The 25,997-nt window shown below is 50.6% G+C and overlaps 2 protein-coding genes across 17 annotated transcripts; both read right to left on the bottom strand.

Annotated features, from left to right (window-relative positions):
• Nucleotides 1-883: 883 nt before the first annotated feature.
• Nucleotides 884-5,459, bottom strand: FTH1 (ferritin heavy chain 1). Its single transcript, XM_065686586.1, has 4 exons — nt 5,188-5,459; nt 3,254-3,400; nt 2,198-2,323; nt 884-1,223 (listed from the first exon to the last, which is right to left on the bottom strand). The coding sequence occupies exons 1-4, from the start codon at nt 5,296-5,298 to the stop codon at nt 1,059-1,061; spliced, it is 549 nt and encodes a 182-aa protein (XP_065542658.1). The 5' UTR covers nt 5,299-5,459; the 3' UTR covers nt 884-1,058.
• An 835-nt stretch (nt 5,460-6,294) lies between these two features.
• On the bottom strand, nt 6,295-24,322 carry LOC136017051 (triokinase/FMN cyclase-like). 16 transcript variants are annotated; one of them, XR_010613814.1, is made up of 15 exons: nt 24,279-24,322; nt 23,684-23,799; nt 22,522-22,632; nt 21,985-22,166; nt 21,805-21,883; nt 21,604-21,693; nt 21,447-21,481; nt 21,264-21,348; nt 21,101-21,190; nt 20,913-21,029; nt 20,689-20,808; nt 20,443-20,580; nt 17,003-17,205; nt 9,000-13,017; nt 6,295-8,902 (listed from the first exon to the last, which is right to left on the bottom strand). XR_010613814.1 is itself a non-coding variant. In XM_065684977.1 (14 exons), exons 2-13 carry the CDS (start codon nt 22,832-22,834, stop codon nt 20,444-20,446), a joined length of 1,083 nt encoding a protein of 360 aa, XP_065541049.1. In that variant the 5' UTR covers nt 22,835-22,962; nt 23,684-23,757; the 3' UTR covers nt 18,460-19,140; nt 20,443. The 16 variants fall into 16 exon arrangements, 9 of the variants coding, with proteins under 9 accessions (XP_065541049.1, XP_065541048.1, XP_065541045.1 ...); XR_010613812.1 differs by having other exon boundaries at nt 6,295-9,066; nt 9,675-13,017; XR_010613811.1 differs by having other exon boundaries at nt 6,295-10,795; nt 10,889-13,017.
• Between the last annotated feature and the right edge of the window lie 1,675 nt (nt 24,323-25,997).

Below are 25,997 nucleotides of genomic sequence, written 5' to 3'. Positions count from 1 at the left end.
GGACCATCTGCTTCGTTTCCTCATTTTAGTTTCCATGCAACAGTAGGAGTTAAGAATAGAAAAACCACAAAGTTTTTCTACTTCTGTCTTCAGAAACAGCTGAAAGCATCCCATTTCACAGGGGGCATGTGACAAACTCACTTCCCACATCCCTCCCCAACAGCTGCCCACTTGCTGCCTTCCCAGTGCTGCCACATCTTGGCAAACACCACCACCTGCTGCAACTGCTGATAGCGTCAGCAAGGCAGTTCCTCCAACGCTGCTGCTCCAATTCAGCCCGGTGCCAGTATGCATCTCAAATCTTGATTCACAGGACGTTTTCTCCACTCAGAAGCATTGCACCATTTGTTAGGCAGGCACAATGCCAAGTGAGGCACCAACACCCTCCTCCCCCTTTAGTTATTTCATCTAAATTCACAGGGACAAGCTCAGGAAGCCAATTTTCAAGCTCTCCTTTCCTTGTGCTTTATGGCAACAGCTTTGAATAAACCATTTAAATCACTTTCATCACCAAGAAACTCCTGCAGTGGATCCCACTAGATTGGAAATCCAGTTATTTTTGTAAGAGCAATAAGCAAGTAAAACCTGATCCCTCTAATAAGAGGTAAGAAAGTAGGAAGGAATATATTATTCCATGCATGCTCCATCCCTGGCAGTATCCAGCATCAGGTTAGATGGAGCTTTGGGTGATATGGTCTAGGGTGAGGCATCCCTGTCTGTGGCAGGGAGTTGAAACTAAATGATAAGGTCCTTCCCAGCCTTAACTGTTCTATGATTCTGATTCCTTCATGACCAGCTTAAGCCAACTGTCACGAAAGAAATTACAAAGCACAGTCCTACGAGTGCAGGCCTCTTGCTACCAAGAGAAACAGCAAAATCCAACTTGAACCAAGTCATTTTATTGGATGGAGGGCGATACACAAAACACAAGAGAAAAGAGGGGTGATATTTGGTACAGAGTATAAGAACTGTTTATCTAGATAGCTGGAAATGCATGCACGGCTGGACAGTGAAGTAGGAGTCCCACTGAAACCCAGAGGGTGGCTCTTGGCATGACTTCAACTGTCATGGTCACTGTCCCCAAGGGTGTGCTTGTCAAAGAGGTACTCCGCCATGCCATACTTTGGTGCCCCCATCTTCCTCAGATTGGTCACATGGTCACCCAGCTCCTTGATGGCTTTGACCTGCTCATCCAGGTAATGAGTCTCAATGAAGTCACACAACTGAAAGGGAGACAGAAAAGAGTTAGAATTTAGGCCTGGGAACAGCTTATCGTGCTGCAGCAGGATCTGAAATCCTACCCATCCTCTCTACAGAGACAGAATGGCAATTTGAAAGCTGCAGCCTTTAGTTGTGCCTTGGCAATGACAGAACAAGACCAAACCAAGTGTGCAGGGTTAGCTAGCACACTTGCTCCAGAACTCTGCAGTACATCAGCTCAGGAAGCCCCCCACCATGGGAAGCAATAGCAAAGTTAGTAAACAGATTTAGAGACCCCGACTGCACAGCACTTGAACTCATCACATGAGGATTTACATACGTAGAATGGTTCCGCTATGTTATTTCTTTTTTAAAAGTCCCTAAAAAGCTTAGGCAGGACACTCCTAAGAATACTATGACAAATCCCTTCCTGATACCAAGAAGCCTCAGTTTAGCCTTGCCAGTAACTTTTATCTGTGAAGAAAGCTGTGTTTTCAGGCACTGTGTTCTGAAGTGTCAGGACTTTTTAGCATTTGGAAGAAGCAGCTCCAAATTTGATGGCAAAAAAGCCTTATGACAGAAAGCCTATACAGGCATCCACTGATTTAAAGCCAGAACTCAACCCCCACAAAAGCAAGACTTTTTTTGTAGAGCTTTATATATTCCTCCTCTTCAAGATGCTGTTCATACAAGTGCTCTCTGTTCTGAGAGCGACAGAAGGGCTTGCACAAAGCTATGCATCCACTGTTCTGTAAGGTGTGCTTCAGGCACCCTAACACACTGCAAGCAGTGCTCCAGGAAGGAGACTGCAACAATCCTACACCAAATGGTCAAGGTACAAGCCAACACCTCAGCGTTTCCCTTTGGAAAGGCTATATCACCAGTTCACATACTTTTTCCACCTTCAGTAACATCAGGGGGACAAAACTTGCCCCCATACCCACACTATCAGACAAACAATTGCAGAGCTCCATTCTCAGCTTCAGCATCCACTTACATGTGGATCATTCTTTTCAGTTGCCAGCTTGTGCAGCTCCAACAGTGACTGGTTCACATTCTTCTCCAGGTGCAGGGCACATTCCATTGCAGTCAGTCCATTCTCCCAGTCATCACGATCTGGCTTCTAGAAGGGGAAAGCACATGACCATAATTTCTCTTAAGTACCCACAGACCAGTAGGGAGGAAAGTCTTTCAGATCAATCTCAAATCCTGTTTAGAGCAAGTTCAGGCATTTAGGTATCTTGACAGGCACACAGTGCACACTCAGAACAGGACTGCATGTCCCAGACCCGTTCCCATTCCCCAGGTTCTCTTCTAGGAGGCAAGACAGCTAACAGACCTACTGCTTTCCTCCTCCTGTTAAATATAATGGCTTAAACATCTGCCTATGTAACTAGCCAGCAGCCACAGTCACAGAAACAAAGCAATTAAGTCACCAGGGCAAGCAAGTCTAACTTTCAGCTCTGAACTGCCTAGTAGTCTGGTGTTTCCAAGCACTCACTAGTAAAGCAAGGGAATCCTTCTCACAAGCCTATCACTCGCTTTGTTTGCCGTTTTCCCCATGAAGAGTTAAAAAAGCCACTAAACTTGCTTTACAACACTGCTTGCTTTCTGCTCTTCCAAATTATCTGATTAAAGTAACTTCGTAAAACCTTGCAGTGAGCTTAAGAAGCAATGGCAAACTTGACATTTTATGTTTCTATGACAAAGCAATTGAGTTCTCTATAAAACAAGCACAGCCAACACCACTAAATCTAAGGTAGGTGAACCAGTTGTGCTCTGGTTACCCTCACCTCACAGCAAACCACCTAGGGCCAGGCATCCCCTTCTTACACAAGTACCTTTTATTGGCCAGTCAGTCAATTATCAACTTACTAGCCACCTCTAGATTTTGGGCTGACTGCCACACAGATCACAGCAATTCAGTATGTTTAGGTACAGTCAGCTGCTTCTGGAAGAGGACTCACAGGGAAACTAATCCCCTTCCGTCATGGAGACAGGCCACAAGCCTAATTCTGCATTAGGCAGGACAACCCATAGCTCCACTCCTTACCTTGATGTCCTGCAAGAAGATGCGCCCACCCCTCTGATTCTGTAGCTTCATCAGTTTCTCAGCATGCTCACGTTCCTCATGGGACTGATGCAGGAAATACTTGGCAAAGTTTTTCAGAGCCACATCATCCCGGTCGAAGTAGTAGGACTGAAAAATAGGAATTCATAAAGTCAAGCTCTCAAGCCTCACTCCAGCAGCCACACAAAGTCAAATCCATACTGCAACTTCAGATCTGTCCCCTATCAGCCCTGCTTTCAGGGTGGCTGGAGTCCAAGGCCAGCAGCAGCACTGACATCAAGGCAGCCTGGCAAAACTCTTCCCTTAGGGGGAAGGTTACATTCTCCTAACCAGGATTAAATCTTAACTTGTATGCCTACCATGAACACAAATAAATGTTGTTTCTGGTTCAGTTCTGAAGATACAAAAAACTTTGCACCCCACAGATTACTGTTCTGAGGATCACTCAAATGCCTTAGATACAGCAGACTTGAAAAGCCTTTTTCAAGGAGGAAAAATGTTCCTGCTCTTTTTGTTTGCCTGAGTTTGTTTACAATAATCACAAGTTGATGCTCTGACTTGCAATACCAGATAAAGGTGACCAAGTTCAAGGTAATTTTGCAATAAAACTCCTGTGGCTATGCAGGCTTATCAGGGATTAGATTATGAAGTACAATTCCTATTTTTTTGGGGGAAAAAAACACACGTCTAAAAGACAAAAGGAACTAAAAATGCATACTCAACAGCAAGTACAAGACTGCTTTTTTCTGAAAGCCAAAAACCTGTAAAAGCAGTTACAAGACATCACACTGCTTGTCTTGTTCTTTGGTCAGAGCCATTAGGCAGAGTTCAATGGGAAGCTTTGTATCAGATGCCAGTTATTTAACCAAACTGCTGCAGAAATCTTTGCTCTTAAACCAGAAGCTTGCCTGGGAGGTTGGAGGAAACACACTGGTGCTTGTGAACTACTATCATCCACCAACGTAATTACATTCAACTCATGAGGTTCAGACCCTCATGGTGACAGAGAAGCAAGCTGTGAAGCCCTACAACTCCACACCACAATATACTACCGTGTCACCAGAAAGTCTCAAGTTACCTGAACATCTAAAGCACCAGGATTGCTGCACAGAGGTCAGAGCTTCTGGTTGCACCAAAGTTACTCATCTCTGCTACGGTTAAAACGAGAATCTCACACCACGTGAAGCATGTGAGCACAGAGCCAAGGAAGCCCCGGATGCCTATTAATTCATTTCAAAAAGCTATGGACTACAAAAAACTTCGCCTCAAGAGACAAGAACGCCTGTGGGAAAGGTGCCAATCGCTTCGTTACTCAACTCCTGCTATCCAGCCCAGCCCCAAGGGCAGAGCCGCTTGGAAGCTGCTGAGCTGCGCTGATAACAAGTCAAGGGCAACGGACGGAGCGCGGTTAACGTGTAACTGCGGCCCGCCATCGAGATAAAGGCCTCACCTATTGGAAACAAGCGGCCGCCCCACCCCCAGGGAAGGCTGAGAACGCCCCTCAGGCGATGGGGGGAGGAGGAGCGCGGCTGCGCCCGCAGGCACCACCCGGCACTTGGAACCCCGCTCCCCACCGGCCAACCGGGGCCCCGTGAAGGGCCCCAGGCTGCACCCTGAGGTAGAGCGGGCAGCGCCAGGGGTCTGCAAGCCCACAGCCGCGGCCTTGATCCCTTCCCCCATACCCGTCCCCTTCCCCAGAAGGCATCGCACTGAGGTTGCGATGTTTCTCCCCCCCCCGGGGCCTAAGCACAGGGTGGGCTCGGTCCCTCGGGGGAGAAGCCGCACCGGGCCTGGCCTAAGCCCCCCGCACCGCTACCAGAGACGCTCGAGTAGGCCCGAAACCCTCCTCTTTCCATTAACCTCCCCTCTCCATTTAACCCCACCCCGGCCGAGCTCCTCTCCGCGGATCCACTCACCATGCTGAGGTACACATAGGAGGCGTAGAGCTCCAGGTTGATCTGGCGGTTGATGGCGGCTTCGCAGTCCTGGTGGTAGTTCTGACGCACCTGAGAAGGGGGAGCTGCCATGGCGCTGCCTTTCCGTGGGATGTGTGTCGGTGAAATCCGGCGGGGCGATGGAGGCGGTTAGCGGTGGCGGCGGGCCCGAGCGCGGCCGGTTCCGTCCAAGCACTGTTGAAGCAGGAACCCGCTCCGCTCTGCCTCGCCGACGAGCTCTGAGGGCCCGCAGCGCCGCGACGACGCTTTTGTAGCGGCGCTGCCGTCATCGCGCACGGCCACGCTCCGCCCTGCCGCCTCTCTTCTGCTGGCCCAGCGTGACTCAGCTCTTTCCAGCGCTCGCTACCGCGGCCTCCGGCCGGCGCCGCGTCCCCGGCCTGCAAACCCCGCCGGTGTAGCTGACCCCCATCTCGGCCTGAACGAGGAGGCCGGCGTGTCTGTGCACCACAGCCCGGGGCTCGGGCCCCACCTGAGGGAGCAGGCCTCGCCCCGAGGTGCGCCCTGCGGCCATGTTACGTGGGGTTGGCTGGTGGCCGTGGGGAGGAGCGCCATGGGTGTGAGCAGCACCGCAGGCACAAAGGCTGGTGGGAAAGCAGCGTTTCGTGCCTTCAGAGAAGCTGTTGGCCTGATGGGGAGGTTTGGCATGGAAGGTTATAGTGAGTTCAAACAATGCCATGCATCATCAGAGTGGTTTGTGTTGGAAGGGGCCTTAAAGCTCATCAAGTCCCAACCCCTGCCACGGGCAGGGACCCCTTCCACTGGAGCAGCTTGCTCCAAGCCCCTGTGTCCAGCCTGGCCTTGAGCACTGCCAGGGATGGGGCAGCCACAGCTCCTCTGGGCGCCAGCGCCTCAGCACCCTCCCAGGGAAGAGCTTCTGCCTAAGAGCTCAGCTCAGTCTCCCCTCAGGCAGGTTCAAGCCATTCCCCTTGGCCTGTCCCTACAGGCCCTTGTCCCAAGCCCCTCTCCATGTTTCCTGTAGTCCCTTTAGGCACTGGGAGCTGCTCTGAGGTCTCCCCTTAAGGAGCATTCTCTTCTCCAGGCTGAACAGCCAAGTAACCAAATAAGTAATTGATAAAGGTCAAATGGAAAAAAAATGAACCTTCTGATAATGATTATTTCAGCCACTTTTATTACCACTGCAGGCACTCGAGTTTGTGTGGTTTATTTTCAATAAACACTGGATTATTTTCCTGAAATTTCAAGTAGCTTATTTGAATTTGGGAGTCCTGGGACAATGGTTGGACTTACTGATCTTAAAAGTCTTTTCCAGCCGAGCTGACTCTATGATTCTATAAGTGGAACCTTGAGAGCTAGAAACATCCTACTTAAACCAAGATCATCCCATAACATCAGGCTCACAAAGTCTTAGCTTTTACTAAGCCAGCGTTCATGTTGAAATAGTACAAGTTACTGAGCCTATACACTTGGATTAAATTGAGTTTCCTGTAACCAGTTCCTCCTTTAAGGTATTCTGGGTGTTTGAACCTTCCTTGCAGTGCATGGTGTCCTATGCGTGACTGCACAGGCGTCTGTCTGCGTGTGAAGGGCAGCACAAGGCTTGTGTCAGCAAAACAGCACTTCTCAAGGTTCTCTGAACGCCTGAAGGAACCAGCAGGCAATGGTTTCATTTGCCTTCCTGTTTCCAGTTGCTTCTGTCAGTTAACCATCAGAAGTAATTAAGATCTATATGTTAACTTGGGGCATACCTATCGCTTCGGGCTGCCAGGTACATTTGAAATCTCCTGTTCTCCTCCCACACAAATGCTTATGTAAAGATAAAATGTCTTAATGGCTGGGCGGACTTGCATTACAGTTTTCATACTGTAGTATGTCTACCAGCTTGCAGGTACTTCAAACCAACCTTGTGTTTGGCTGCAAAGGCTTGCCAGAAGCTCGGAGTTGTACTCCCGAAGCACAGACTCGTGCTTAACCTGACACTCTTTTATGTATATGTTTGTATATACATATGTGTGTATATATATACACACAGGCTGGGGGAAGAGTGGCTGGAAAGCTGCCCATGGAAAAGGACTTGGGGGTGCTGACTGATGGAGCTGAACATGAGCAGCTTGTGCCCAGGCAGCCAAGAAGCCCCCAGCATCCTGGCCTGCACCAGCACCAGTGCGGCAGCAGGGCCAGGGCAGGGATTGTGCCACTGTGGTGGGCACCGGTGAGGTTGCACCTCGAATCCTGTGTTCAGTTCTGGGCCCCTCACTCCAAGAGAGGCCTTGAGGTGCTGGAGCGGGGCCAGAGAAGGGCAATGGAGCTGGTGCAGGGCCTGGAGCCCAAGTGTGATGGGAATGGCTGAGGGACCTGGGGGGTTCAGTCTGGAGAAAAGGTGGTTCAGGGGGGATCTGAGCGCTCCCTACAACTGCCTGACAGGAGGATGGAGCCAGGAGGGGCTGGGCTCTGCTCCCAAGGAATGAGGGATGGGACAAGAGGAAATGGCCTCAAGCTGCACCAGGGGAGGCTGAGACTGGAGATTAGGAACAATTCCTTCCCAAAAGGGTGGTCAGGCATTGGAAGAGGCTGCCAGGGCAGTGGTGGAATCACTGTCCACGGAAGTGTTAAACCATGTAAACAAGGCCCTTATTGACATGTTTTAGTGGTGGCCTCTGCAATTCTGAGATAACAGTTGAACTTCATGATCTTAAAGGTTTTTCCATCCTGGTTGATTCTGTGATATTGGTGGTTCACTGCAGAGAACATCTCAGTATTCCAGAAAGAGTAACCTTGAACCTACAAACTGTTTTATGATAAGGCTGTGCAATGGCACAGTTTGTACGCAAAAGAACAGAAATTGCATTAATAATAGGGATATTTCCTCTGTAGCTTTGACAAGCTGTGCCACCCGTCAGTAAGATTAGGGAAGTCCTATATTCTGCTTTCTGGATCAGCTGCAAGTTGCACAATGCACATTATCTTTGATGACAGCAGATTTATGTGGCCGGAAGAGGAAACACTGGGTTGTGCAGCCATGTGTCATGGTATTTTTGTGACCAAAGTGAAGAGTTCTCAGCGTGCTGGTCTTACAAGTTTAAGTTCAGCCATAGCCAGACCTTTTCTGTCAACTGTGCAACTCAACTCTCTCAAACTACTGTCACATTGTGCTTTAATTCTGACTTTATTTCATGCTGTTTTCTTATGGTTTGGTTTAAGCCACCTTTTATCTCATGGTGCTTTTCATGCCTTTATAAGTATTCTTAGGAAGAAGGCTGCTAACAGCATTACCACACTCAGGCTGGACAGCTCGTCAAATGACATTCACATTAATGGCAAGCTCATTTGTTGCACCTTATAACACTTCACACACTACTATCATATTATTTTCAGTAGGTAATAGTTAATTGCATGCCTGACTGTTTTTTATTAAACTATTCGAATTAGAGGGAAGATCCTGGCCTTTCTCATTGAAATCCAATAGATAGGAAAAAGAGCCTGGTAATTCAAATTCTTCTTTCAGTACACTTTCACATACCAGCTCACAGCTGCTCAGGGACTGATCCATGCTCTCAGCTGCACACACAGCAGTGCTTTGAACTTATGTTGGCTCTCAGCTGCTTGGTCTGAAGTAGAGGCATCCTTCATGCTGCCCACAGGCAAAAGTCAGAGTATTGTCTGCCTACACAAGCTTCAAATTGTTGAAGACAATCTCTGTTTTCCCTTGGACAAGATCCTGTTAGAGACAATGGAGCAAGCTCTCTTGTTTACAACTTACAGAGCACAGACCCCAACACCAGCCAATTTAGGGACAGTAATGCTTAGTTCCTCACAGGACAGCTGGAGGGGACAACTGGAATGTGCAAAAATCATCACAGCTTCTCTGATGAATGTTTCCATCTATATATAAAAGATGATTAAGTCAGGGAACCGGTGGACAGTGGACAAGGTATACCTAGATGCAGAAAAATCCACCAAGATTCTGCTTGTACACACCTCAGTATGTATCTCAGTATCTCAGCAGAGTAGCATGCAGCATGGGTGTGTTTATCAGAATCGCAGACTGGTTTGTGTTGGAAGGGACCTTAAAGCTCATCCAGCTCCAACCCCTGCCACGGGCAGGGACCCCTTCCACTGGAGCAGCTTGCTCCAAGCCCCTGTGTCCAACCTGGCCTTGAGCACTGCCAGGGATGGGGCAGCCACAGCTTCTCTGGGCACCCTGTGCCAGCGCCTCAGCACCCTCCCAGGGAAGAGCTTCTGCCTAAGAGCTCATCTCAGTCTCCCCTCGGGCAGGTTCAAGCCATTCCCCATGGCCTGTCCCTACAGGCACTTGTCCAAAGCCCCTCTCCAGGTTTCCTGCAGCCCCTTTAGGCACTGGCGCTGCTCTAAGGTCTCCCCTTCAGGAGCCTTCTCTTGTCCAGGCTGCCCCAGCCCAGCTCTCTCAGCCTGGCTCCAGAGCAGAGCTGCTCCAGCCCTCGCAGGATCTCCATGGCCTTCTCTAGACTCACTCCAACAGCTCCAAGTCGCACTTGTGTTGTTGCCCCCAGAGCTGCATGCAGTACTCCAGGTGGGGTCTCAGAGAGTAGAGGGGGAGAATCCCCTCCCTTCACATGCTGTATGCATCCATCTGTCTGTGAAAGTCCCTGCTTCAGCCAAGTATAAGTAGTTAGTTTGGGAGCCTGGACTGGGATTTAAGAGGTGAAGACACGTGGTTACAGCGAGTTTCCACAGACAGGGCTATGCGCAGCACCATGTAACAAGAGCATCTGACATGGGTACAGTGTAGGGTATGCTATTAAAAAGGGGAAGTTTCCATGATTCTTACACTCACTTTAGAATCATTCTACCTGTGCCTATCTTTCCAAATGACAGCAGTGATCTTACTGTGAGCTGAAAACATGACTTTAAAACAAATACTGAACAGTATTTGCCCAAAGTAAATTCTGAGTTTGGACCTGATGATCTTAAAGGTCTTTTCCAACCTCATTGAGTCTGATTCTGTGAAAAACACAAGCTGGATTTTTGCTGAGATCATCCTTGAACTAAAACTTAGCATGTGACTTGGGCAGCCAGCTGGACCTTCAACAAGAGGGCTCCCTTTATATGAGCAGAGAGAGCTTGCTGCAGTTGGGCAATGCTCAGGAATGCACTAGTTTTATTTATCATCCATAGAAATGGTTCTCCTCGAGCTTTAAAATGCTTGGGTTTTGCCATTGCTAGTTTTACGGTTGGAATAATAACAGATCTGAGTTAAACAGCAACTGTTCCACATCCAGTGAGCAAGAAAAAGCTGGATATGCCTCGAGTATTATATCAACAAATATATAGTAACCTTTTTGCAAAGCTCAAAGTCCTGTAAATAAGATAAACTGTACATCCAGTCAAATATTTGCTATGGAGACCTCCCATTCCACCCACAAACCGCAGTGTAATTCAGCTCACAGACTTTATGCAAACACAAAAGCAACCCTAAACTTGGCTCCGAGGTTGGTCATGTGTCTGGAAACTTGACACCGATCTCAACTGTGAGCTTCGAAAGCCAGTTTGTTACAAACATCTGCGTTCCACTTGTGCTTTAAGATACCGTGAAAATGGAGCTACCGTTAACTGCAAATTCCCCCTCTAGCTCCTGGGACAAAACATTTTATAGTCATTTCAGTGCCTGGATTTCTAGATGAGGGAAATGCAGGGTTTAGGCAATAGGTTTGCACTGGGTACTTACAGCACAGAATACAAATGCCTGGGTTACACAGAACTGCTGGTTCCTGGAAACACAGTCCTAGGAAAAACAAAGGATCCTTGAAGTTGCTCTAAGAAACATGCTTAGAAAACTGAGCTGTTCTGCTAAAGGAAGTAAGCCCTGAAGACACAATAATCTCTAAGTGTCTGTGCTGCAGGAGTTTGTACAGAAGTAAAATAGAACTCAGACAGACAAGCAGTTTCTAAGCTGTGTTCCAGTTCTCTGAGGAACATTTTGCACACAGTGTGTCTGAGGTGCTGCAGGAGATGATTTGTTCAGCATACACTTTGAATTCAAGCTTTCTTCTTTAACATGCCTCTAAAAAATGTTCTTAGAGGTGAGAGTGAGGAAGAACCATGTTAATGCAATAACTCCATTTCCCTGGCATGGCTAGGAGAACTTGGTGAATTTACTAGCATGTATCAGCCCCATTTAATCCAGTTTCAAGCCTAACTCTGCTCTCTGTGATTGCAAAGCTCTGATCCAGTGACAGCTGTGCAGTAGGTGAACATACCATAGCTTTCACAAGACAGCTTTGTTAAGCTGGAAAAGCCACAGTTAGTTCAGCATTGACATTCCACAGTCCACAGCATTTGCTATAGTGTCATCAGCCTCTTGTAGTGTGACCCGTTTCCTTCCCCTCTCAGATTTAGAGTCTTAAAAACAAGGGGGTGGCATCATTCCCATTCCTGTTTCTGTTGTACTTATTTTTTTCCGCAGATATTAAAAAGCTGGGAAAAACCCCCGTGCTTGCAAACAGAACCACCCAGCTAAAGTCAACAACCACAGGGAAATTTCTCAATACACCACAAATCACCTCCTTCCTATCATGAATTCTCCTGCAAAACACTGGTAGGTGTTCAGGCCTTCATGAATGATTGGGCAGTTCCATTCCAAGCAGGATACACAGCCAAAATGTAATTTTTCACAGAATCATAGAATGGTTTGGGTTGGAAGGGACCTTAAGATCATCAAGTTACAACCCCCTGCCATGGGTGGGGACACCTTCCACTGGAGCAGCTTGCTCCAAGCCCTATACAACCTGGCCCTGAACACTGCCAGGGATGGGGCAGCCACAGCTTCTCTGGGCACCCTGTGCCAGGGCCTCACCACCCTCACAAGAAGGAACTTCTGCCTTATCTCCAACCTGAACTTCCCCTGTTTCAGTATGAACCCATCACCCCTTGTTCTGTCACTCCGGTCCCTGATGCAGAGTCCCTCTCCAGCATCCTTGTAGCCCCCTTCAGACACTGGAAGCTGCTTTTAGGTCTCCACACAACTTCTCCAGGTTGAACAGCCCCATTGTTCTCAGCCTGGCTCCATACAGGAGCTGCTCCAGCCCCTGAGCATCCTCGTGGCCTCCTCTGGACTTGCTCCAACAGCTCCGTGTCCTTTGTATGTTGAGGACACCAGAACTGCATGCAGGGCTGTAAGTGAGGTCTCATGAGAGAAGATTAGAGGGGCAGGCTCACCTCCTTGGACAAGGTTCAAACAGGTATCTATCCCCTCTATCCCAAAGGCTCCCAGCACAGTGCCACAGCACGTTGTAGGATTATCAAGCAAGAATAAGTGGTGGCCCTGCACTTGGTTAGCAAGAAGACAGGGATTGGTGGGGAAAGTAAAGCAGCAATACAGACTATTTGAGATGGAACCACGAAGCTTTCAAAGCTTCCCTATCCCATGATTGTGTCTAGAAACCTGGCTCTCCATCTGCCATCGCATGCTCATATGTGTAATTATTGCTCATCCCCAAGATGCCACTTTGGCAGTTTGTGCAGCATCAAGTTGGAACAGACATTCTACAGCATTAAGCCTCCCAGAGTAGGTGGTGGTTGCTATTATATTTAGCCACCAAAAAATGGGCAGGCAGGCAAATGCTTTCAAGCATGATGAGAAGAAACAAGCTTTTACATGGAACTGGCAGTTAAACACCAGCTTAAAGAACAAACACCAGCTTAAGGAACATGCACCAGCCCGATAAAAGCACCAGCTCCACCAGAAAAACAAGCACTGGCCCATGGCATGATCTCTCTCAGGCAGGATATGCTGATGGGGAAGGCACCTCCACACTGCTGCTGTTGAACAGGTCTCTCCAGGAACTTATTTCATGGCTTATTTAGAGGAAGCAAAGAGATTAGATTATTTTAGTGGTTTAGAAGAACCAGAGGCATGTTCTCTACAGAGGTAAAGCATAGGTTGGTGAGGTTGAAAGCAGAGGGAGTTTTCTCTGTGGGAAAAGCTGGGTCCTGCTGTGGTGCAAACGGACACTGAATACACCCGTGTGGTTTATGCAGCTGAGATGCAGCCCCAACTCCACAGGCTACACACACACACCCACACCCACACACACACACCCCTTTCCTGCTGGGTGTAGTTTCTTCCTAAACCACATCCAGCCTCTTGGCAGCAGGGTTAAATTCATGTTGATGCTGCATCTGCTCCTACATGTGCTGCCTGTGGAGCAATGAAAATGGACAGAGAGAAATACGTGTGGAAGATGGTCCGCAGGGGCAAGACCTGACCTTGGTATTAACACATAGGATCAGATATGAAGACCATGTATGTTGTCTTCAACTCAGCAGATGTTGGGCCATGCCCACAGATAACAGCATTCCACCAACCAATAAAGCAGTTACAGAAGAGACCACCCACTCCATGCAGGCAGCCAGATAACACAGAAGGACAGCTATAGGGGTATGTATGCTACAGAGAGAGGTATATAAATGCCTTAATCACATCTTGCTATTTCAGACCATAGCAGATACTTTGCTGAAACAGGAAGAACCCCTAAACCATTGGCCTCTTAAACCTTGGCCATGCACTAATGCTGCCCTGTGGTTTTGGTCAGCTGGAAAGATACTCCTGCTAAAAGCTGCTATTATCAGTAGCAAAAGATGACAGTCTGCAGCACTCCCAGATTTTTCTAGGATAGCAGCCAGCTCCATTTTAGGTTCAAGACAACCAGAGGAATGCTCTGTCTGGTCTAAGGAATCAGTTCTTCCACTCAGTTGCTCTATGTTATGAGCAGGCTTGCTCAGTCATGCATGGCCACACTGCCCCAGACCTGTCTAAATAGGCAGTGATGACCAAGACTGAAACCACTCAAATCAGGAACTTTCCATCTCAACAAGAAAAACACAAGATTTCCCCTCCACACTTGTTTAGCACAGGCTGAGCTCCCTGCTTTCTGTTCAGTGCTCTTGGTTGATTCTAGAAGCCATTGTGAAGGAAAGGAGTAAACTTGGAGTAAAGCTACAGCATGCAGCTGAAACATTCACACAGCTTAAGGCTGTCAGAAAGGGGAGACTGCAACCCTCACACACAGAGACCTACACGCACCTTATTTGCCTCTTTTCCTTGTCTCCAGCCACCCTGCTTACCCCACACTAGCTTCAGTGTTCATCAGGGTCTCTGCAGGCCAGCTCAGGTCATGAAGAAGGAGGAAGATGAAAAATCAACCTTTTTTTGGGCAGTTTCTAGGCTTGGCTTTGCTAATGGCTTGATCTAACAGGCTCCAGACTTGGGTACAGGGTGGGAGAACAGCAGGTTGCTCAATCAGCTCAAGCATTCAGGTTATGCCTCCATGCTGGGGCTGAGGGGTGGTGGCCCACCTCCGTAGCAATGGGAAGCAGAAGGAGAGGGGAATAAGAAGCGAATTGTTTCAAATAACAGCCGGATCTGTGAGAGCTATATATACCATATACACCACAGTATATGGTTTATACTTGAGAGCTAGAAAACACCCTTCCTGAAAGCAGAGGATTCCTCACACCTGCACGGCCAAGGTATATGTACCCAAAACTGCATGGGCTATAAACCCTGTGACTAATTTGAAGATGTTAAAGCAAGCCCAGAAAGGAATTGTCTGCAATGAGTTCTCTTACAAAGCATTTCTGAAGTCAGGAGGTGCAGGTTGAGCAACAGGCTGACATCAGCTGAAACAACAAGCTGGGGGGTGTGGCTCCGATGCTGAACCACACAGAATTTCCAAGGTCACCGGGTAAGACATCACTCCTGATTGGGATGAAAAAAAGAAGCCAGAATTGCAACACTGTTACTTAAGGCAGGAAACTTTTGTCAGTGAAGTTCAACTGTATGAACTGGCTCAGCATGACCATGCAGAAAAGCTACAAGCCTTCTACTGGAATCATGGAATGGTTTGTGCTGGAAGGGACCTTAAGATCATCCAGTTTCAACCCCCTGCCATGGGCAGGGACACCTTCCACTAGAGCAGGTTGCTCCGAGCCTCATCCAGCCTGGCCTTGAATTTATAAGCAACTCCATCCCAAGCCACAGTAAGGCTTAACTAGCAGTGAAGCCTGCCTGACATAGGTGATTCCTACTACTTCTTTCCCTGCTCCTGTAGCCTCACTGTAACAGATCTTCCCTGTAGAATATGCTGTGTGTAGCCCAGGTCCTTGCCCAGCAAGGAGTATGCACCCCAGCCCTTCTTCACTTGTTATCCCGAGTGCCTCACTTCCAGAGGCAAGGGTCAAATGGATTTGCCATCAAACCTTGTGGTTATTTAACTCCCACTCTTATCACACTCCTCTTTGATCAGGCAGTTCATATCCATAGACAAGGAAAAGGCTCTCTCACTGCCCTGTTAAGAAACAGTTTTGGAAGTAAGATACCCATGAGCCAGAACTGCCCCTTTATATTCTTTGCCACCAGTTGTGACTGGTCCAAACAGTTGGCAAGTAATACTTGCTGCTCCTGCTGTTCAGCCATAGAGTATGATCAGGCCTCCCTGTAAATGTGAACATTTCAAGATGAATGAGGTGAACAAATCTAGTAAAGGCATACATCCAGTGTTTTCTACTGAAAAGCCTTTTCCCTTGCATCATCACCTTAGTCCTGCTTGCAGTGCCTTGTGTCATCAGAAACTGCATCATGTGGGAAGGGTTCAGCACCTCCTTGCGCTACTCCAGGGGCCAGGACAGCAGCTTGATCCAGAAGTGGCTCAGTCCAGGAGAAATGAGTATTTCATAGAATCATAGAATCATAGAATAGTTAGGGTTGGAAAGGACCTCAAGATCATCTAGTTCCAACCCCCCTGCCATAGGCAGGGACACCTCACACTAAACCATCCCACCCAAGGCTTCATCCAACCTGGCCTTGAACACCGCCAGGGATGGAGCACTCACAACTCCCCTGGGCAACCCATTCCAGTGCCTCACCACCCTAACAGGAAAGAATTTCCTCCTTATATCCAATCTAAACTTCCCCTGTTTAAGTTTTAACCTGTTACCCCTTGTCCTGTCACTACAGTCCCTGACGAACAGTCCCTCCCCAGCATCCCTATAGGCCCCTTTCAGATACTGGAAGGCTGCTATGAGGTCTCCACGCAGCCTTCTCTTCTCCAGGCTGAACAGCCCCAACTTCCTCAGCCTGTCTTCATACAGGAGGTGCTCCAGTCCCCTGATCATCCTCGTGGCCTCCTCTGGACTTGTTCCAGCAGTTCCATGTCCTTTTTATGTTGAGGACACCAGAACTGCACACAATGCTCCAGGTGAGGTCTCAGGAGAGCAGAGTAGAGGGGCAGGATCACCTCCTTCGCCCTGCTGGTCACGCTCCTTTTGATGCAGCCCAGAATACGGTTGGCTTTCTGGGCTGCGAGCGCACACTGCCGGCCTAGGTTCATTTTCTCATTGACCAGCACCCCCAAGTCCTTCTCTGCAGGGCTGCTCTGAATCTCTTCTTTGCCCAGTCTGTAGCTGTGCCTGGGATTGCTCAGACCCAGGTGTAGGACCTAAGCTATTTCAACCTAAACTGGCCCATAGTCACTTCACAGTCACACAACCACACAGAGGCCTACAGGAACAGCTGACAAACCAGGAACACAGCTGGAAACTGAAGAGACTGAAAAGGAAGGAGGAAGGGGACTGAGGATCTGTTTCTACATCCACATCCAGCATAAGAAACACCAGTGCATGGAGAGACTGAGGAATGGGAAGAGAAAGTTACACCATCATTAGTTTAGATCATCTGGAAACCTTTCTCTTCTTGTACCAAGTCCTTCAACAGTGCCTTCCTTCAGAAACAATTGCTAAGATGCAGTTCTACCCCTTTTCCCCATACCAGCCCCAAACATACTCAGGTCTCTTTCGGTTTCAGTCTGCTTCTGCTTCCTCTTAGGTATCAAGATTGAGCAACAGCACCTACGAAAGCAACCAAACCCTAAGGGCTGGGAACTGGGAAGTGGACAGAACCTCTTCTTGACCAGTACATGACCTTTATTCATTGTCCTTCTTGAGAATGAGATGGCATTTCATTTCCAGGAGTGTTTTGTTCGATATCTGCAATAAACAAACAAAAAAAGGCAAAGAGCATGTTTTAAAGAACATCTAGCAGATTCTCCTTACATTATAGCACATCCTGGGGACAGACGTTAGGGACTGTAGTGATAGGACGAGGGCTAACGGCTTAAAACTTAAACAGGGGAAGTTTAGATGGAATATAAGGAAGAAGTTCTTTACTGTAAGGGTGGTGAGGCACTGGAATGGGTTGCCCAGGGAAGCTGTGAATGCTCCATCTCTGGCAGTGTTCAGGGCCAGGTTGCACAGAGCCTTGGGTGACATGGTTTAGTGTGAGGTGTCCCTGCCCATGGCAGGGGGGTTGGAACTGGATGATCTTAAGGTCCTTTCCAACCCTAACTACTCTATGATTCTAAGTCAGGGGGTATGTGGAAGGTGACAGCACTTTGCTTGACCTCCAGAGTTCAGTTGCCTTGGGAAGAATCCTGTCATTTGCACCTCTTCCTAGGAAGATAGCAGAAAGAGCCATCTGAGAAGCCAGTCACAGCTCCCAGCACTCTTCCCCCTCCTCCCATTTCAACCCTTCCCCCAAAATTCAGAGGTTTAATAGCATTTGGGGAGGGTGGAAGGACCAGTATCAGTACCATTTGCATAGCCGACACACTTACCTAATCCTACCATCACAAAGCAGGAAAGCTCATTTTCCTGTAAGTACTTTCCACTTTGTTGGTATTCATATACACTAGTTCTGCTTCCTCAATCTGTGTCATAACTTACCTGAATCTTCTTTCCATCAGCAGAACCAGTTCAAGTGGCACTTACACCTCATTTCTTTGCCTAAGGCTGTCTGTAACACCTGGGAATCTCCATGCTCTCCAGCCTACACAGCCCAGAGCAACTCCAGCTCACCATGACCTCAGCTTGCAAACACACCCTGCCATCAAGCAGTGATAGGCCAGGGGGAATGGCTTTAACCTGCCCGAGGGGAGACTGAGATGAGCTTTTAAGCAGAAGCTCTTCCCTGTGAGGGTGCTGAGGCGCTGGCACAGGGTGCCCAGAGAAGCTGTGGCTGCCCTATTCCTGGCAGTGCTCAAGGCCAGGTTGGACACAGGGGCTTGGAGCAACCTGCTAGAATCACACTCAGCTATTTGAACAGAGTATGTCTAATATCTTTCTGTCGTCACATTAGTGTATAATGGTATAGCATTAAATGGATATAACACAAGATAATATATTACCAACAACCAGCAGCATGAAACAATACCACAAAGTATCTACAAAATATGAGCCCTCAAATCAAGAAGATCCGGTTTATTGGTAATGTTAAAAATAAATGCTGAAACACTGAAAGCTTCTAAACAGTTTCACTCATGTGCGATCATAACTTTTAAAGAAACAAATCCAGTAAAAGCATTTTCTCTCTTTTAGACGTGCTATTGCTGAGCTTAGCCATCAGATGGCAGAAGTGCATATACACAGTGTAACTGCGTACACTGGTACTGATGCTCACAGTTAAGAGACCGTGGAGATGCTGATTGTAGGATTTTCTTTAGACATAAAAGGCTGTGACAAAGCCATAATTCTCTCACACAAGCGAGTTACTAAAATAATACAAGGGACGATATATAGAGGAAGAAGTGACACAATCCAGCGCTCTTATCTGGGGAGATAACAACAGTGCTTGGGAAAACGACTGAAGAAGAAAGGGTCTTCTGCGATGTGTTTTTAACAACTGACATTCCCACCTTGCAGTAATGAGGGTTCTGTACTCCTTCAGCAAACTTGATCCTTTACAACAATAGCAGTTATGTCACCAAATCCATCAGTTCAGTGTCTGCCATCAGTAGAACACTGGAAGTTTCCTTGTGCTACACTGATTTAGGATTGGATTCATCCCACCTTATTTGAGGCATCCCACTGCAGCATCTCATTCTGGAGCCTGAGTGGGTCAAGGTGTCTCGATAGAGAAAAAGATAACTTTAAAGGGAAGAAAATAGAGAGGATGAGTGTGAAAAGTTGGTGCCATCTGCCCATAAGCGTGTACAAGTGTTGCCTGAGACCTGTACACCCAAGCTCATTCCAAACTCAGTGGAGAGGATTTATCTCTCTGAGGTTAAGCTATTTAAATATTAGGTGGCTTGATCTGATCTAGTTGTCTTGGTTCCCTTTATAATGAAGGAAAGAAACAAGCCCTCTCAGAAGCCAAACAATCACATCCGTCTTAGAAACTCATCTTAGGGGTCATAAATTGTCCTCAGGATCTGCTTGTATATAACCTTTCAGTACAGGAGGAGCTGAGCACCCAGTTACTGGTGGGTGAGATATTCACATCCCACATCTCCACTGTCCTTGCTTGTGCTGCAGCACTGATTCAAGATATTTGATCTGCCCAGGGCACAGGGAAAGCCCTGGAAACACTGTATGAAAAGAGCTGAGTGGAAACAGCACCAGCTTCGTGTCCATATCTGTATGTCCATATCTGTCTATCTTCTGTATGGAAGAAATACCTGCATCATCTGCATCTGCAGTATCTAATTCCAATTTAAGACTCAGACAATGATATTTCTTTTTAATGGTGAATTCCTACTTCTGAGATCTTCCTTTGCATGAGAGAGAAATGTTGAAATACTGAAATGTCCTTTGGGTCACTTGGGGTACATTTCAGTTGAGATAAAGAAAAATGGATGAGGCCACGGAGCTGCTGCAAGGGCTGGAGCAGCTCTGCTCTGGAGCCAGGCTGAGAGAGCTGGGCTGGGGCAGCCTGGACAAGAGAAGGCTCCTGAAGGGGAGACCTTAGAGCAGCGCCAGTGCCTAAAGGGGCTGCAGGAAACCTGGAGAGGGGCTTTGGACAAGTGCCTGTAGGGACAGGCCATGGGGAATGGCTTGAACCTGCCCGAGGGGAGACTGAGCTGAGCTCTTAGGCAGAAGCTCTTCCCTGTGAGGGTGCTGAGGCGCTGGCACAGGGTGCCCAGAGAAGCTGTGGCTGCCCCATCCCTGGCAGTGCTCAAGGCCAGGTTGGACACAGGGGCTTGGAGCAAGCTGCTCCAGTGGAAGGGGTCCCTGCCCATGGCACTGGATGAGCTTTAAGCTCCCTTCCATCCCAAACCATTCCATGACTCCATGATTCAGGTACCCTGGCCCCTGGGAAGGCAGAACTCAGCAGCTCAGCGTTCCCTGCTCCCCAAAAAGGGATGTCCCAGGGGAGACCCTGCTCCCAGGAGGTGATCCCTGGGGTGCCCCCTCTTCATAACTCCCTGCCCCACATCCCCCAGCACCCACCTCAAGCAGCCTGAGCGTGTGTGTGGCCACAGTCCCCATCTCCTGCCTGACAGTCCAGCTCGTTGAGCCTATCCTGCATGCCGAGCAGGGTGCTGCACACCAGCTCCAGCACCCTCTGCACCCGCGCTGCACCGGGCCCTGCGAGGAGGAGGCATTGCCCTGCTCATCCCTGGGTGGACACAGGGAAACCAAGGCATGGGCAGATGATGGTTCCAAAGGGGTTCGAGCTCCCTGGTGCTGCCCCACCTGAGCTGGTCTCATGCCGCGTGGTTCCTGCTCCCTCCTTTGGTGCCAGCAGCTCCTGTCTCTGGCTCGTTACAGGCGCCGTGGCCAGGTTGGGCCATGCCATGGCCGTGGTCTTGGCATCTGGAGAGGCAGGAGGTGAGTGCTGGCCCCCCAGGACAACACCGGATGCTCAGGGTCCTGAGCATCCCCATCACCTGGGGGCAGCCCCAGCAGCAGGCACTCACCAATGAGCCCCACCAGCTCCTCCTCCACCAGCATGAGGGTGAGGGACACTCCGGCCATCTCCAGCGCCGTCATGAAGGAGCCCACCAGTGCCCTGGCGATGCTGATCCCTCGTCTCTCTGCGGCCATGGAGGGAGGGCCATGAGCAGCAGCAGGAGCAGAGCAGGGGGATGGAGCCCCCAGCACTCACCCAGGCAGAGCACAGCAGCCCCAGCCACGATGCCCAGCTCCAGGCAGGACAAACCACCCAGGTTGTTCACCACCAGCACCACAGAGGCTCCTGCAGGGGAGGAGCAGAATGAGACCCTGCCTATGGGGTCTGGGGGGTGTTTGGAGGGTGAAGGGGGGCTCACCGGGGCTCAGGGGGAGGTGGGAGGCATTGGAGGGGTCTGTCATGTGGGCCAGCATCATCTCCACCGCCTCATCCGCTGTCAGCATCTAGGGAGATAATAGGGGGACAAAGGGGGGACATTGAGGGAAGAGTGGGGAGGGGGGTCTGGAGAGCATTGGTGGGAACCCAACAGGACCCCGCTCACCTTCATCCTGCGCACTCCTGCCTCGCCATGGATCCCTGCGGAGATAGGGCGGCATCAGCCCATGCTGTGGCCACCTCCAGCACCAAGGGATGCCTGTCCCATGGGGAATTGGTGGCACTGGGACATAGAGAGGGGGACATGGGGGGCACATTCTCACCCAGGCGCAGCTCCATCTCATCAGCAGCCAGCTGGAAAGTGGGTTTGGAGCCAGGAACGCTGCATGGAGACAGGCTGAGCCCCACGGTACCTGCGTGGGGAGGGATGTGACAGGTTATGTGGGGCTGATGGGGGGCTGTGGTTTGCCAGGGATGAGGCTCAGCATCCCCCTAAGGAGCACCAAAGGGTCCCCTGCACCTACCCAAGCCTTTGGCAGCTACTGACACCTTCTCCACAATCTCATCCAAGCTTGCTCCTGCCTCAGCCAGAGCTCCTGCGACCTGCAAAGAGCACAATGGCTGAGGACCAACCCCCCACCCCCAGATCCCACATTCCCATTGGGATCTGATGCGATCCTGGCCACCAGGAGCACCCCATGAACCTTATGGATGAGGACGGTGCTGCAGAGCCCGCGGCGCCCGGCTTTCTTCAGCGTGGTGAAGGCGCTGTCGTCCCCCACCACCACCATGCGCATGCTGGCCCCCTCTGCCCGCGCCTGCTCCAGCGCCAGCCCGAAGTTGAGCTGGTTCCTGGTGTAGTTCTTGACGATGAGGAGGGTCCCGGCTGCGGTGGGACATGGGATGGGTGCAGGGGGTGAAGCCCAGATGCGCAGGATGGGCTCAGTGAGCTGAAGATGGGGATTGTGGCCATACGGGTGCTTGGGGTGGCCAAGGTGGGTGCTGAGGGCAGTGGGGCAGGGGTTATGGGGAGGGGGGTAGCCCAGAGAGTGGGGTCTTCATTGGGACCTCCCTTCTTGGGAAAAGGGGAACCATGAGCTCAGTTGTTCCCTCCTAGGGGACAGGGTCTCCACACCCCTCAGTCATGGAATTATGGAACCACGGAATCGTGGAACCATGGAACCATGGAGTTATGGAACCATGGAATCATGGACTGGTTCGGGTTGGAAGCTAATCCCTACCTGCCCCAGCCTGTGTCACTGCCCGGATGGCCGCCAGGATGCTGCCCACAGCCGGAGAGGTGAAGATGGCTCCAGCCACCACACCAGTGAGCATCCCCTTCCAGATGTACCCTATGGAACGGGACAGGGAGCTCAGAGCCGTGCCGGGGGATGCTGGCTCGTGGTGGGGAGGCACTTACTTGCCTTACAGTTCACCAGCTTCTTGGGGCCCTGGGGGCACAAAGGGGTGACACAAAGGGATAACACAGGGACCCCATAGTGGTGTAAAAGGGGTGGGGGGCTCATCACCCCCCTGCCCTGGGCTCACCTCCATAGGGCAGCGTGGTGGTGGTGGTGGTGGTGATGGATCCCTGGCAGCTGCAGCTCAGAGTCCAAGGGGCTGAGGCAGGGCAAGGTTCACTGCCAGTGGGGACACGGGATACGGTGGCACAGAGACCGCACCTGATGGGGGGATGGGTTCAGTGTGTTCCTGAAGGGGGATAACCTCTGGGATGGGGCAGGATAATGGTGAGGATAACCCCCAAAGCAGGGACCTCAACTGGGGGTATGGGGAGAGGATGGGGAGGAACGAATCCTACAGCAGGGACCCTCTTACGGGGATGGGGACCTGGGGACCAGGATGAAAGCATCCCAAAAGCAGGGACCCCATCCTGGGCAGGGGGACAAGTCCTACAGCAGGGACACCCTCATGAGGTTGGTGGGAGAACCCCCCCCAAGGTAGGGACCCATTCCTGGGGTGGAGGGGAACAGGATGGGAGCACTCACCCAAAGCAGGGACCCCCTCATGGGGATGGGGACCTGGGGACCAGGATGAAAGCACCCCTGTCGTGGTTTAAACCGATCCACACAGCTTGTCCACTCACTCCCCCCGGCTTCTTTCCCTCCCTCTACTCTAAAAGAATGCAACTCCCACGGGTTGAGATAAGAACAGTTTAGTGACTAAGGTATAACAGAAATCACTGCTGCTACCACCAATAATAATAATGCTAAAGGAAATAACAAGAGCAAAGAATACAACACCTCAACACCAGCCGACTGATAAGTCGCCCCACTCCCCCCAGCTGAGCACCGACCGATACCTCGTCCAACCCTGCAGAGAGCTAGCCCTTCCAGGTAAACTCCCTGTTACATCCTGGGCATGCCGTGCTGTGGTATGGAATACCTCTTTGGTCAGTTTGGGTCAGGTGTCCTGTCTCTGCTTCCTCCCAGCTTTCCCTCCTCTCTGGCAGAGCATGACGCTCAGAAAGTCCTTGGCCAGACCAAACATTTGAGCAGCAACTGAAAACATCGGCGTTATCAGCACTGTTCCCAGGCCAAAAGATCAAAACACAGCACTGCACTAGCTACTAAGAAGGAGAAAAAATAACTGCTACTGCTGAACCCAGGACAACCCCCAAAGCAGGGACCCCATCTGGCTGCACCCCCAGAGCGTGAGCAGCAGCTCAGGGAGAGGATCGGGGCCCTCTGCTGCCAAAGGGGAGATTGAGATGAGGGCTGGAACTGGATGAGCTTGAAGGTCCCTTTCAACTCAAACCAGTCTGGGATCCTACAAACTGATTACAGGAAATTGAACACTAATACCCCACCCCTGACAACTGCCATCCTGAGCACAACCTCCATTGTGACAGCAATACAGACTGCCACATACCCCTGGATGGCTATGCTATGTGTTAAGGATATGTATTTTTATGGTTCTGCTAAGAGAAGGTGGTAAAACTGAGGTGTCTCAGGGGAATCACACACGAGTAGACACTGACCTCAAGGATGGCCGTCCTCTTTGACCCATGATTTAATTCCAGTTTCAAGACCCGTATCTTCACAAGGATATTTAAGGCTCGTGAAGAAGCAGCAGCAGGATGCCCACAGTGCTGGGGGTCCTGCTCCTTGTGGCTGCACTGGTGGCTGGTACCCACAGCAGGGCTGAACACTAGAATAATGCGGGCTGTAACATCACTGGGCTGTTCCGAGCAGCAGCCACTGACTTCACAGCAACACGTGCCACTGTTCCACAGCTCCCAATGTGGTTGTCACGGGCAGTGCACGTGAGCAACAGCAGCTTTCTTCTGGGCTTCGGCATCCTGATCCTGGCTGCTGGGGCCACCCTCCTTGCCATCAGCTGTCGCCGACGGGGTCGCTTGTGGCCATGGGGCCCACTTTGTCCGAGCACCGGTGGTGGCTGTCCCCAGGAGCGTGACTGTGCCACACTGCTATGCCCACAGGCTGATGGCCAGGGCAAGCAACACCGGAGATGGAGGCGATTTCGGACAGCAGAGCCATGTATGTCCCTGGCAGCTCCAACAGAGGAGCCCAGCCCCATGTGGAGCAGGCTGGGTGTAAGGTCCCGGGTTGGTTCCAGCCCCCTGACACTCAGGAACCCCTCCCTGGCTTGCAGGTAATGCTGTGTCCCCCCTGTGTGGGCCCTGGCGCTGCAGCCCCAGCTGCACAGACTGCATCAAGGCTGTGCAGGAGCTGCAGGAGCTGGTGCTGTCAGCGTGGGCTGGGAGAGGAGCTGCAGCTGCTCTGGATGCTGGCACATGGCAGGCGCTATGGCAGGACCTGGAGGAGCTGGTGGAGCAGGGCCAGCTGAGCTGCTGCGGCTCCCCCAGTTACCCCGAGAGCATCAGTGACCCCGAGAACTTGACAGCGACGCTCCTGCCTCGAGATGGAAGAGCCCCTATGGAGGTGAGGCCTGTTTGCTTCTTCGAACACACGTGTGCTGGCAGAGTCTCTTCAGCCCTGAAGATGCACGTGGCTGGGAAAGCCCTGGAGATATGGCTGGGGGCCCTGCCCGTGCCGGTGCAGCAGTCCCAGGAGCAAGCAGCACAGCAGCAGGGCTGCCACCGTGTCCTGCCCAAGTTCATCCTGCAGGGACAGAGCCAGCCCCCGCTGCGGCACGAGCTGTGCCCCCCAGTGCAGGCCAAGGCAAACCCTACCGTGCATAAAAACAGAAGGAAGTGCGAAGGCTACGGGGGGGACCCAAAACACACCAAGTCCCAGGCACTGCAGATGCCGTGCCCTCCACCGCTGCTTGGTCCCCTGGACCCAAAGCTACCAAAGGAGAGCAGAGTTGGGGAGCCCAGGGCCCCAGGCAGTGCCAGTGCCATGGGACAGCACAAAGCAGGACAGCAGGAGCCACAGAGCCCACGTGGATCTGAGGAGAAAACAGCCATCCAAGCACCAGAGGAGGATACACTGAGGAAGAGCCTCCTTCACCTGGATAGGGGTTTGTCACCGTGGGACAAGGAGTGCCTGTGCCCTTCTGATTTAGTCACGGCCCCCACTCCCATTCTCAGCCTGGATGATGGAGCAGCAGGACCAGAAGCAGGACCAGCTTCCAAGCTGCTGAAGAAAGATGCTGCCTGTCAGACCAACATCGCCACACAAGGCAGGGGCCATGCCCACAATGAGGACAGGAGCTGGTCCTGTCATACAGCACCTGTCAGCAACGCAAGGCTGGAGCTGAACCAGAAGATCCA

This window comes from Lathamus discolor, chromosome 6, assembly GCF_037157495.1.
Source record: "Lathamus discolor isolate bLatDis1 chromosome 6, bLatDis1.hap1, whole genome shotgun sequence".
Classification (NCBI taxonomy): domain Eukaryota; kingdom Metazoa; phylum Chordata; class Aves; order Psittaciformes; family Psittacidae; genus Lathamus; species Lathamus discolor.
This window is presented reverse-complemented; position numbering and strand designations above follow the sequence as displayed.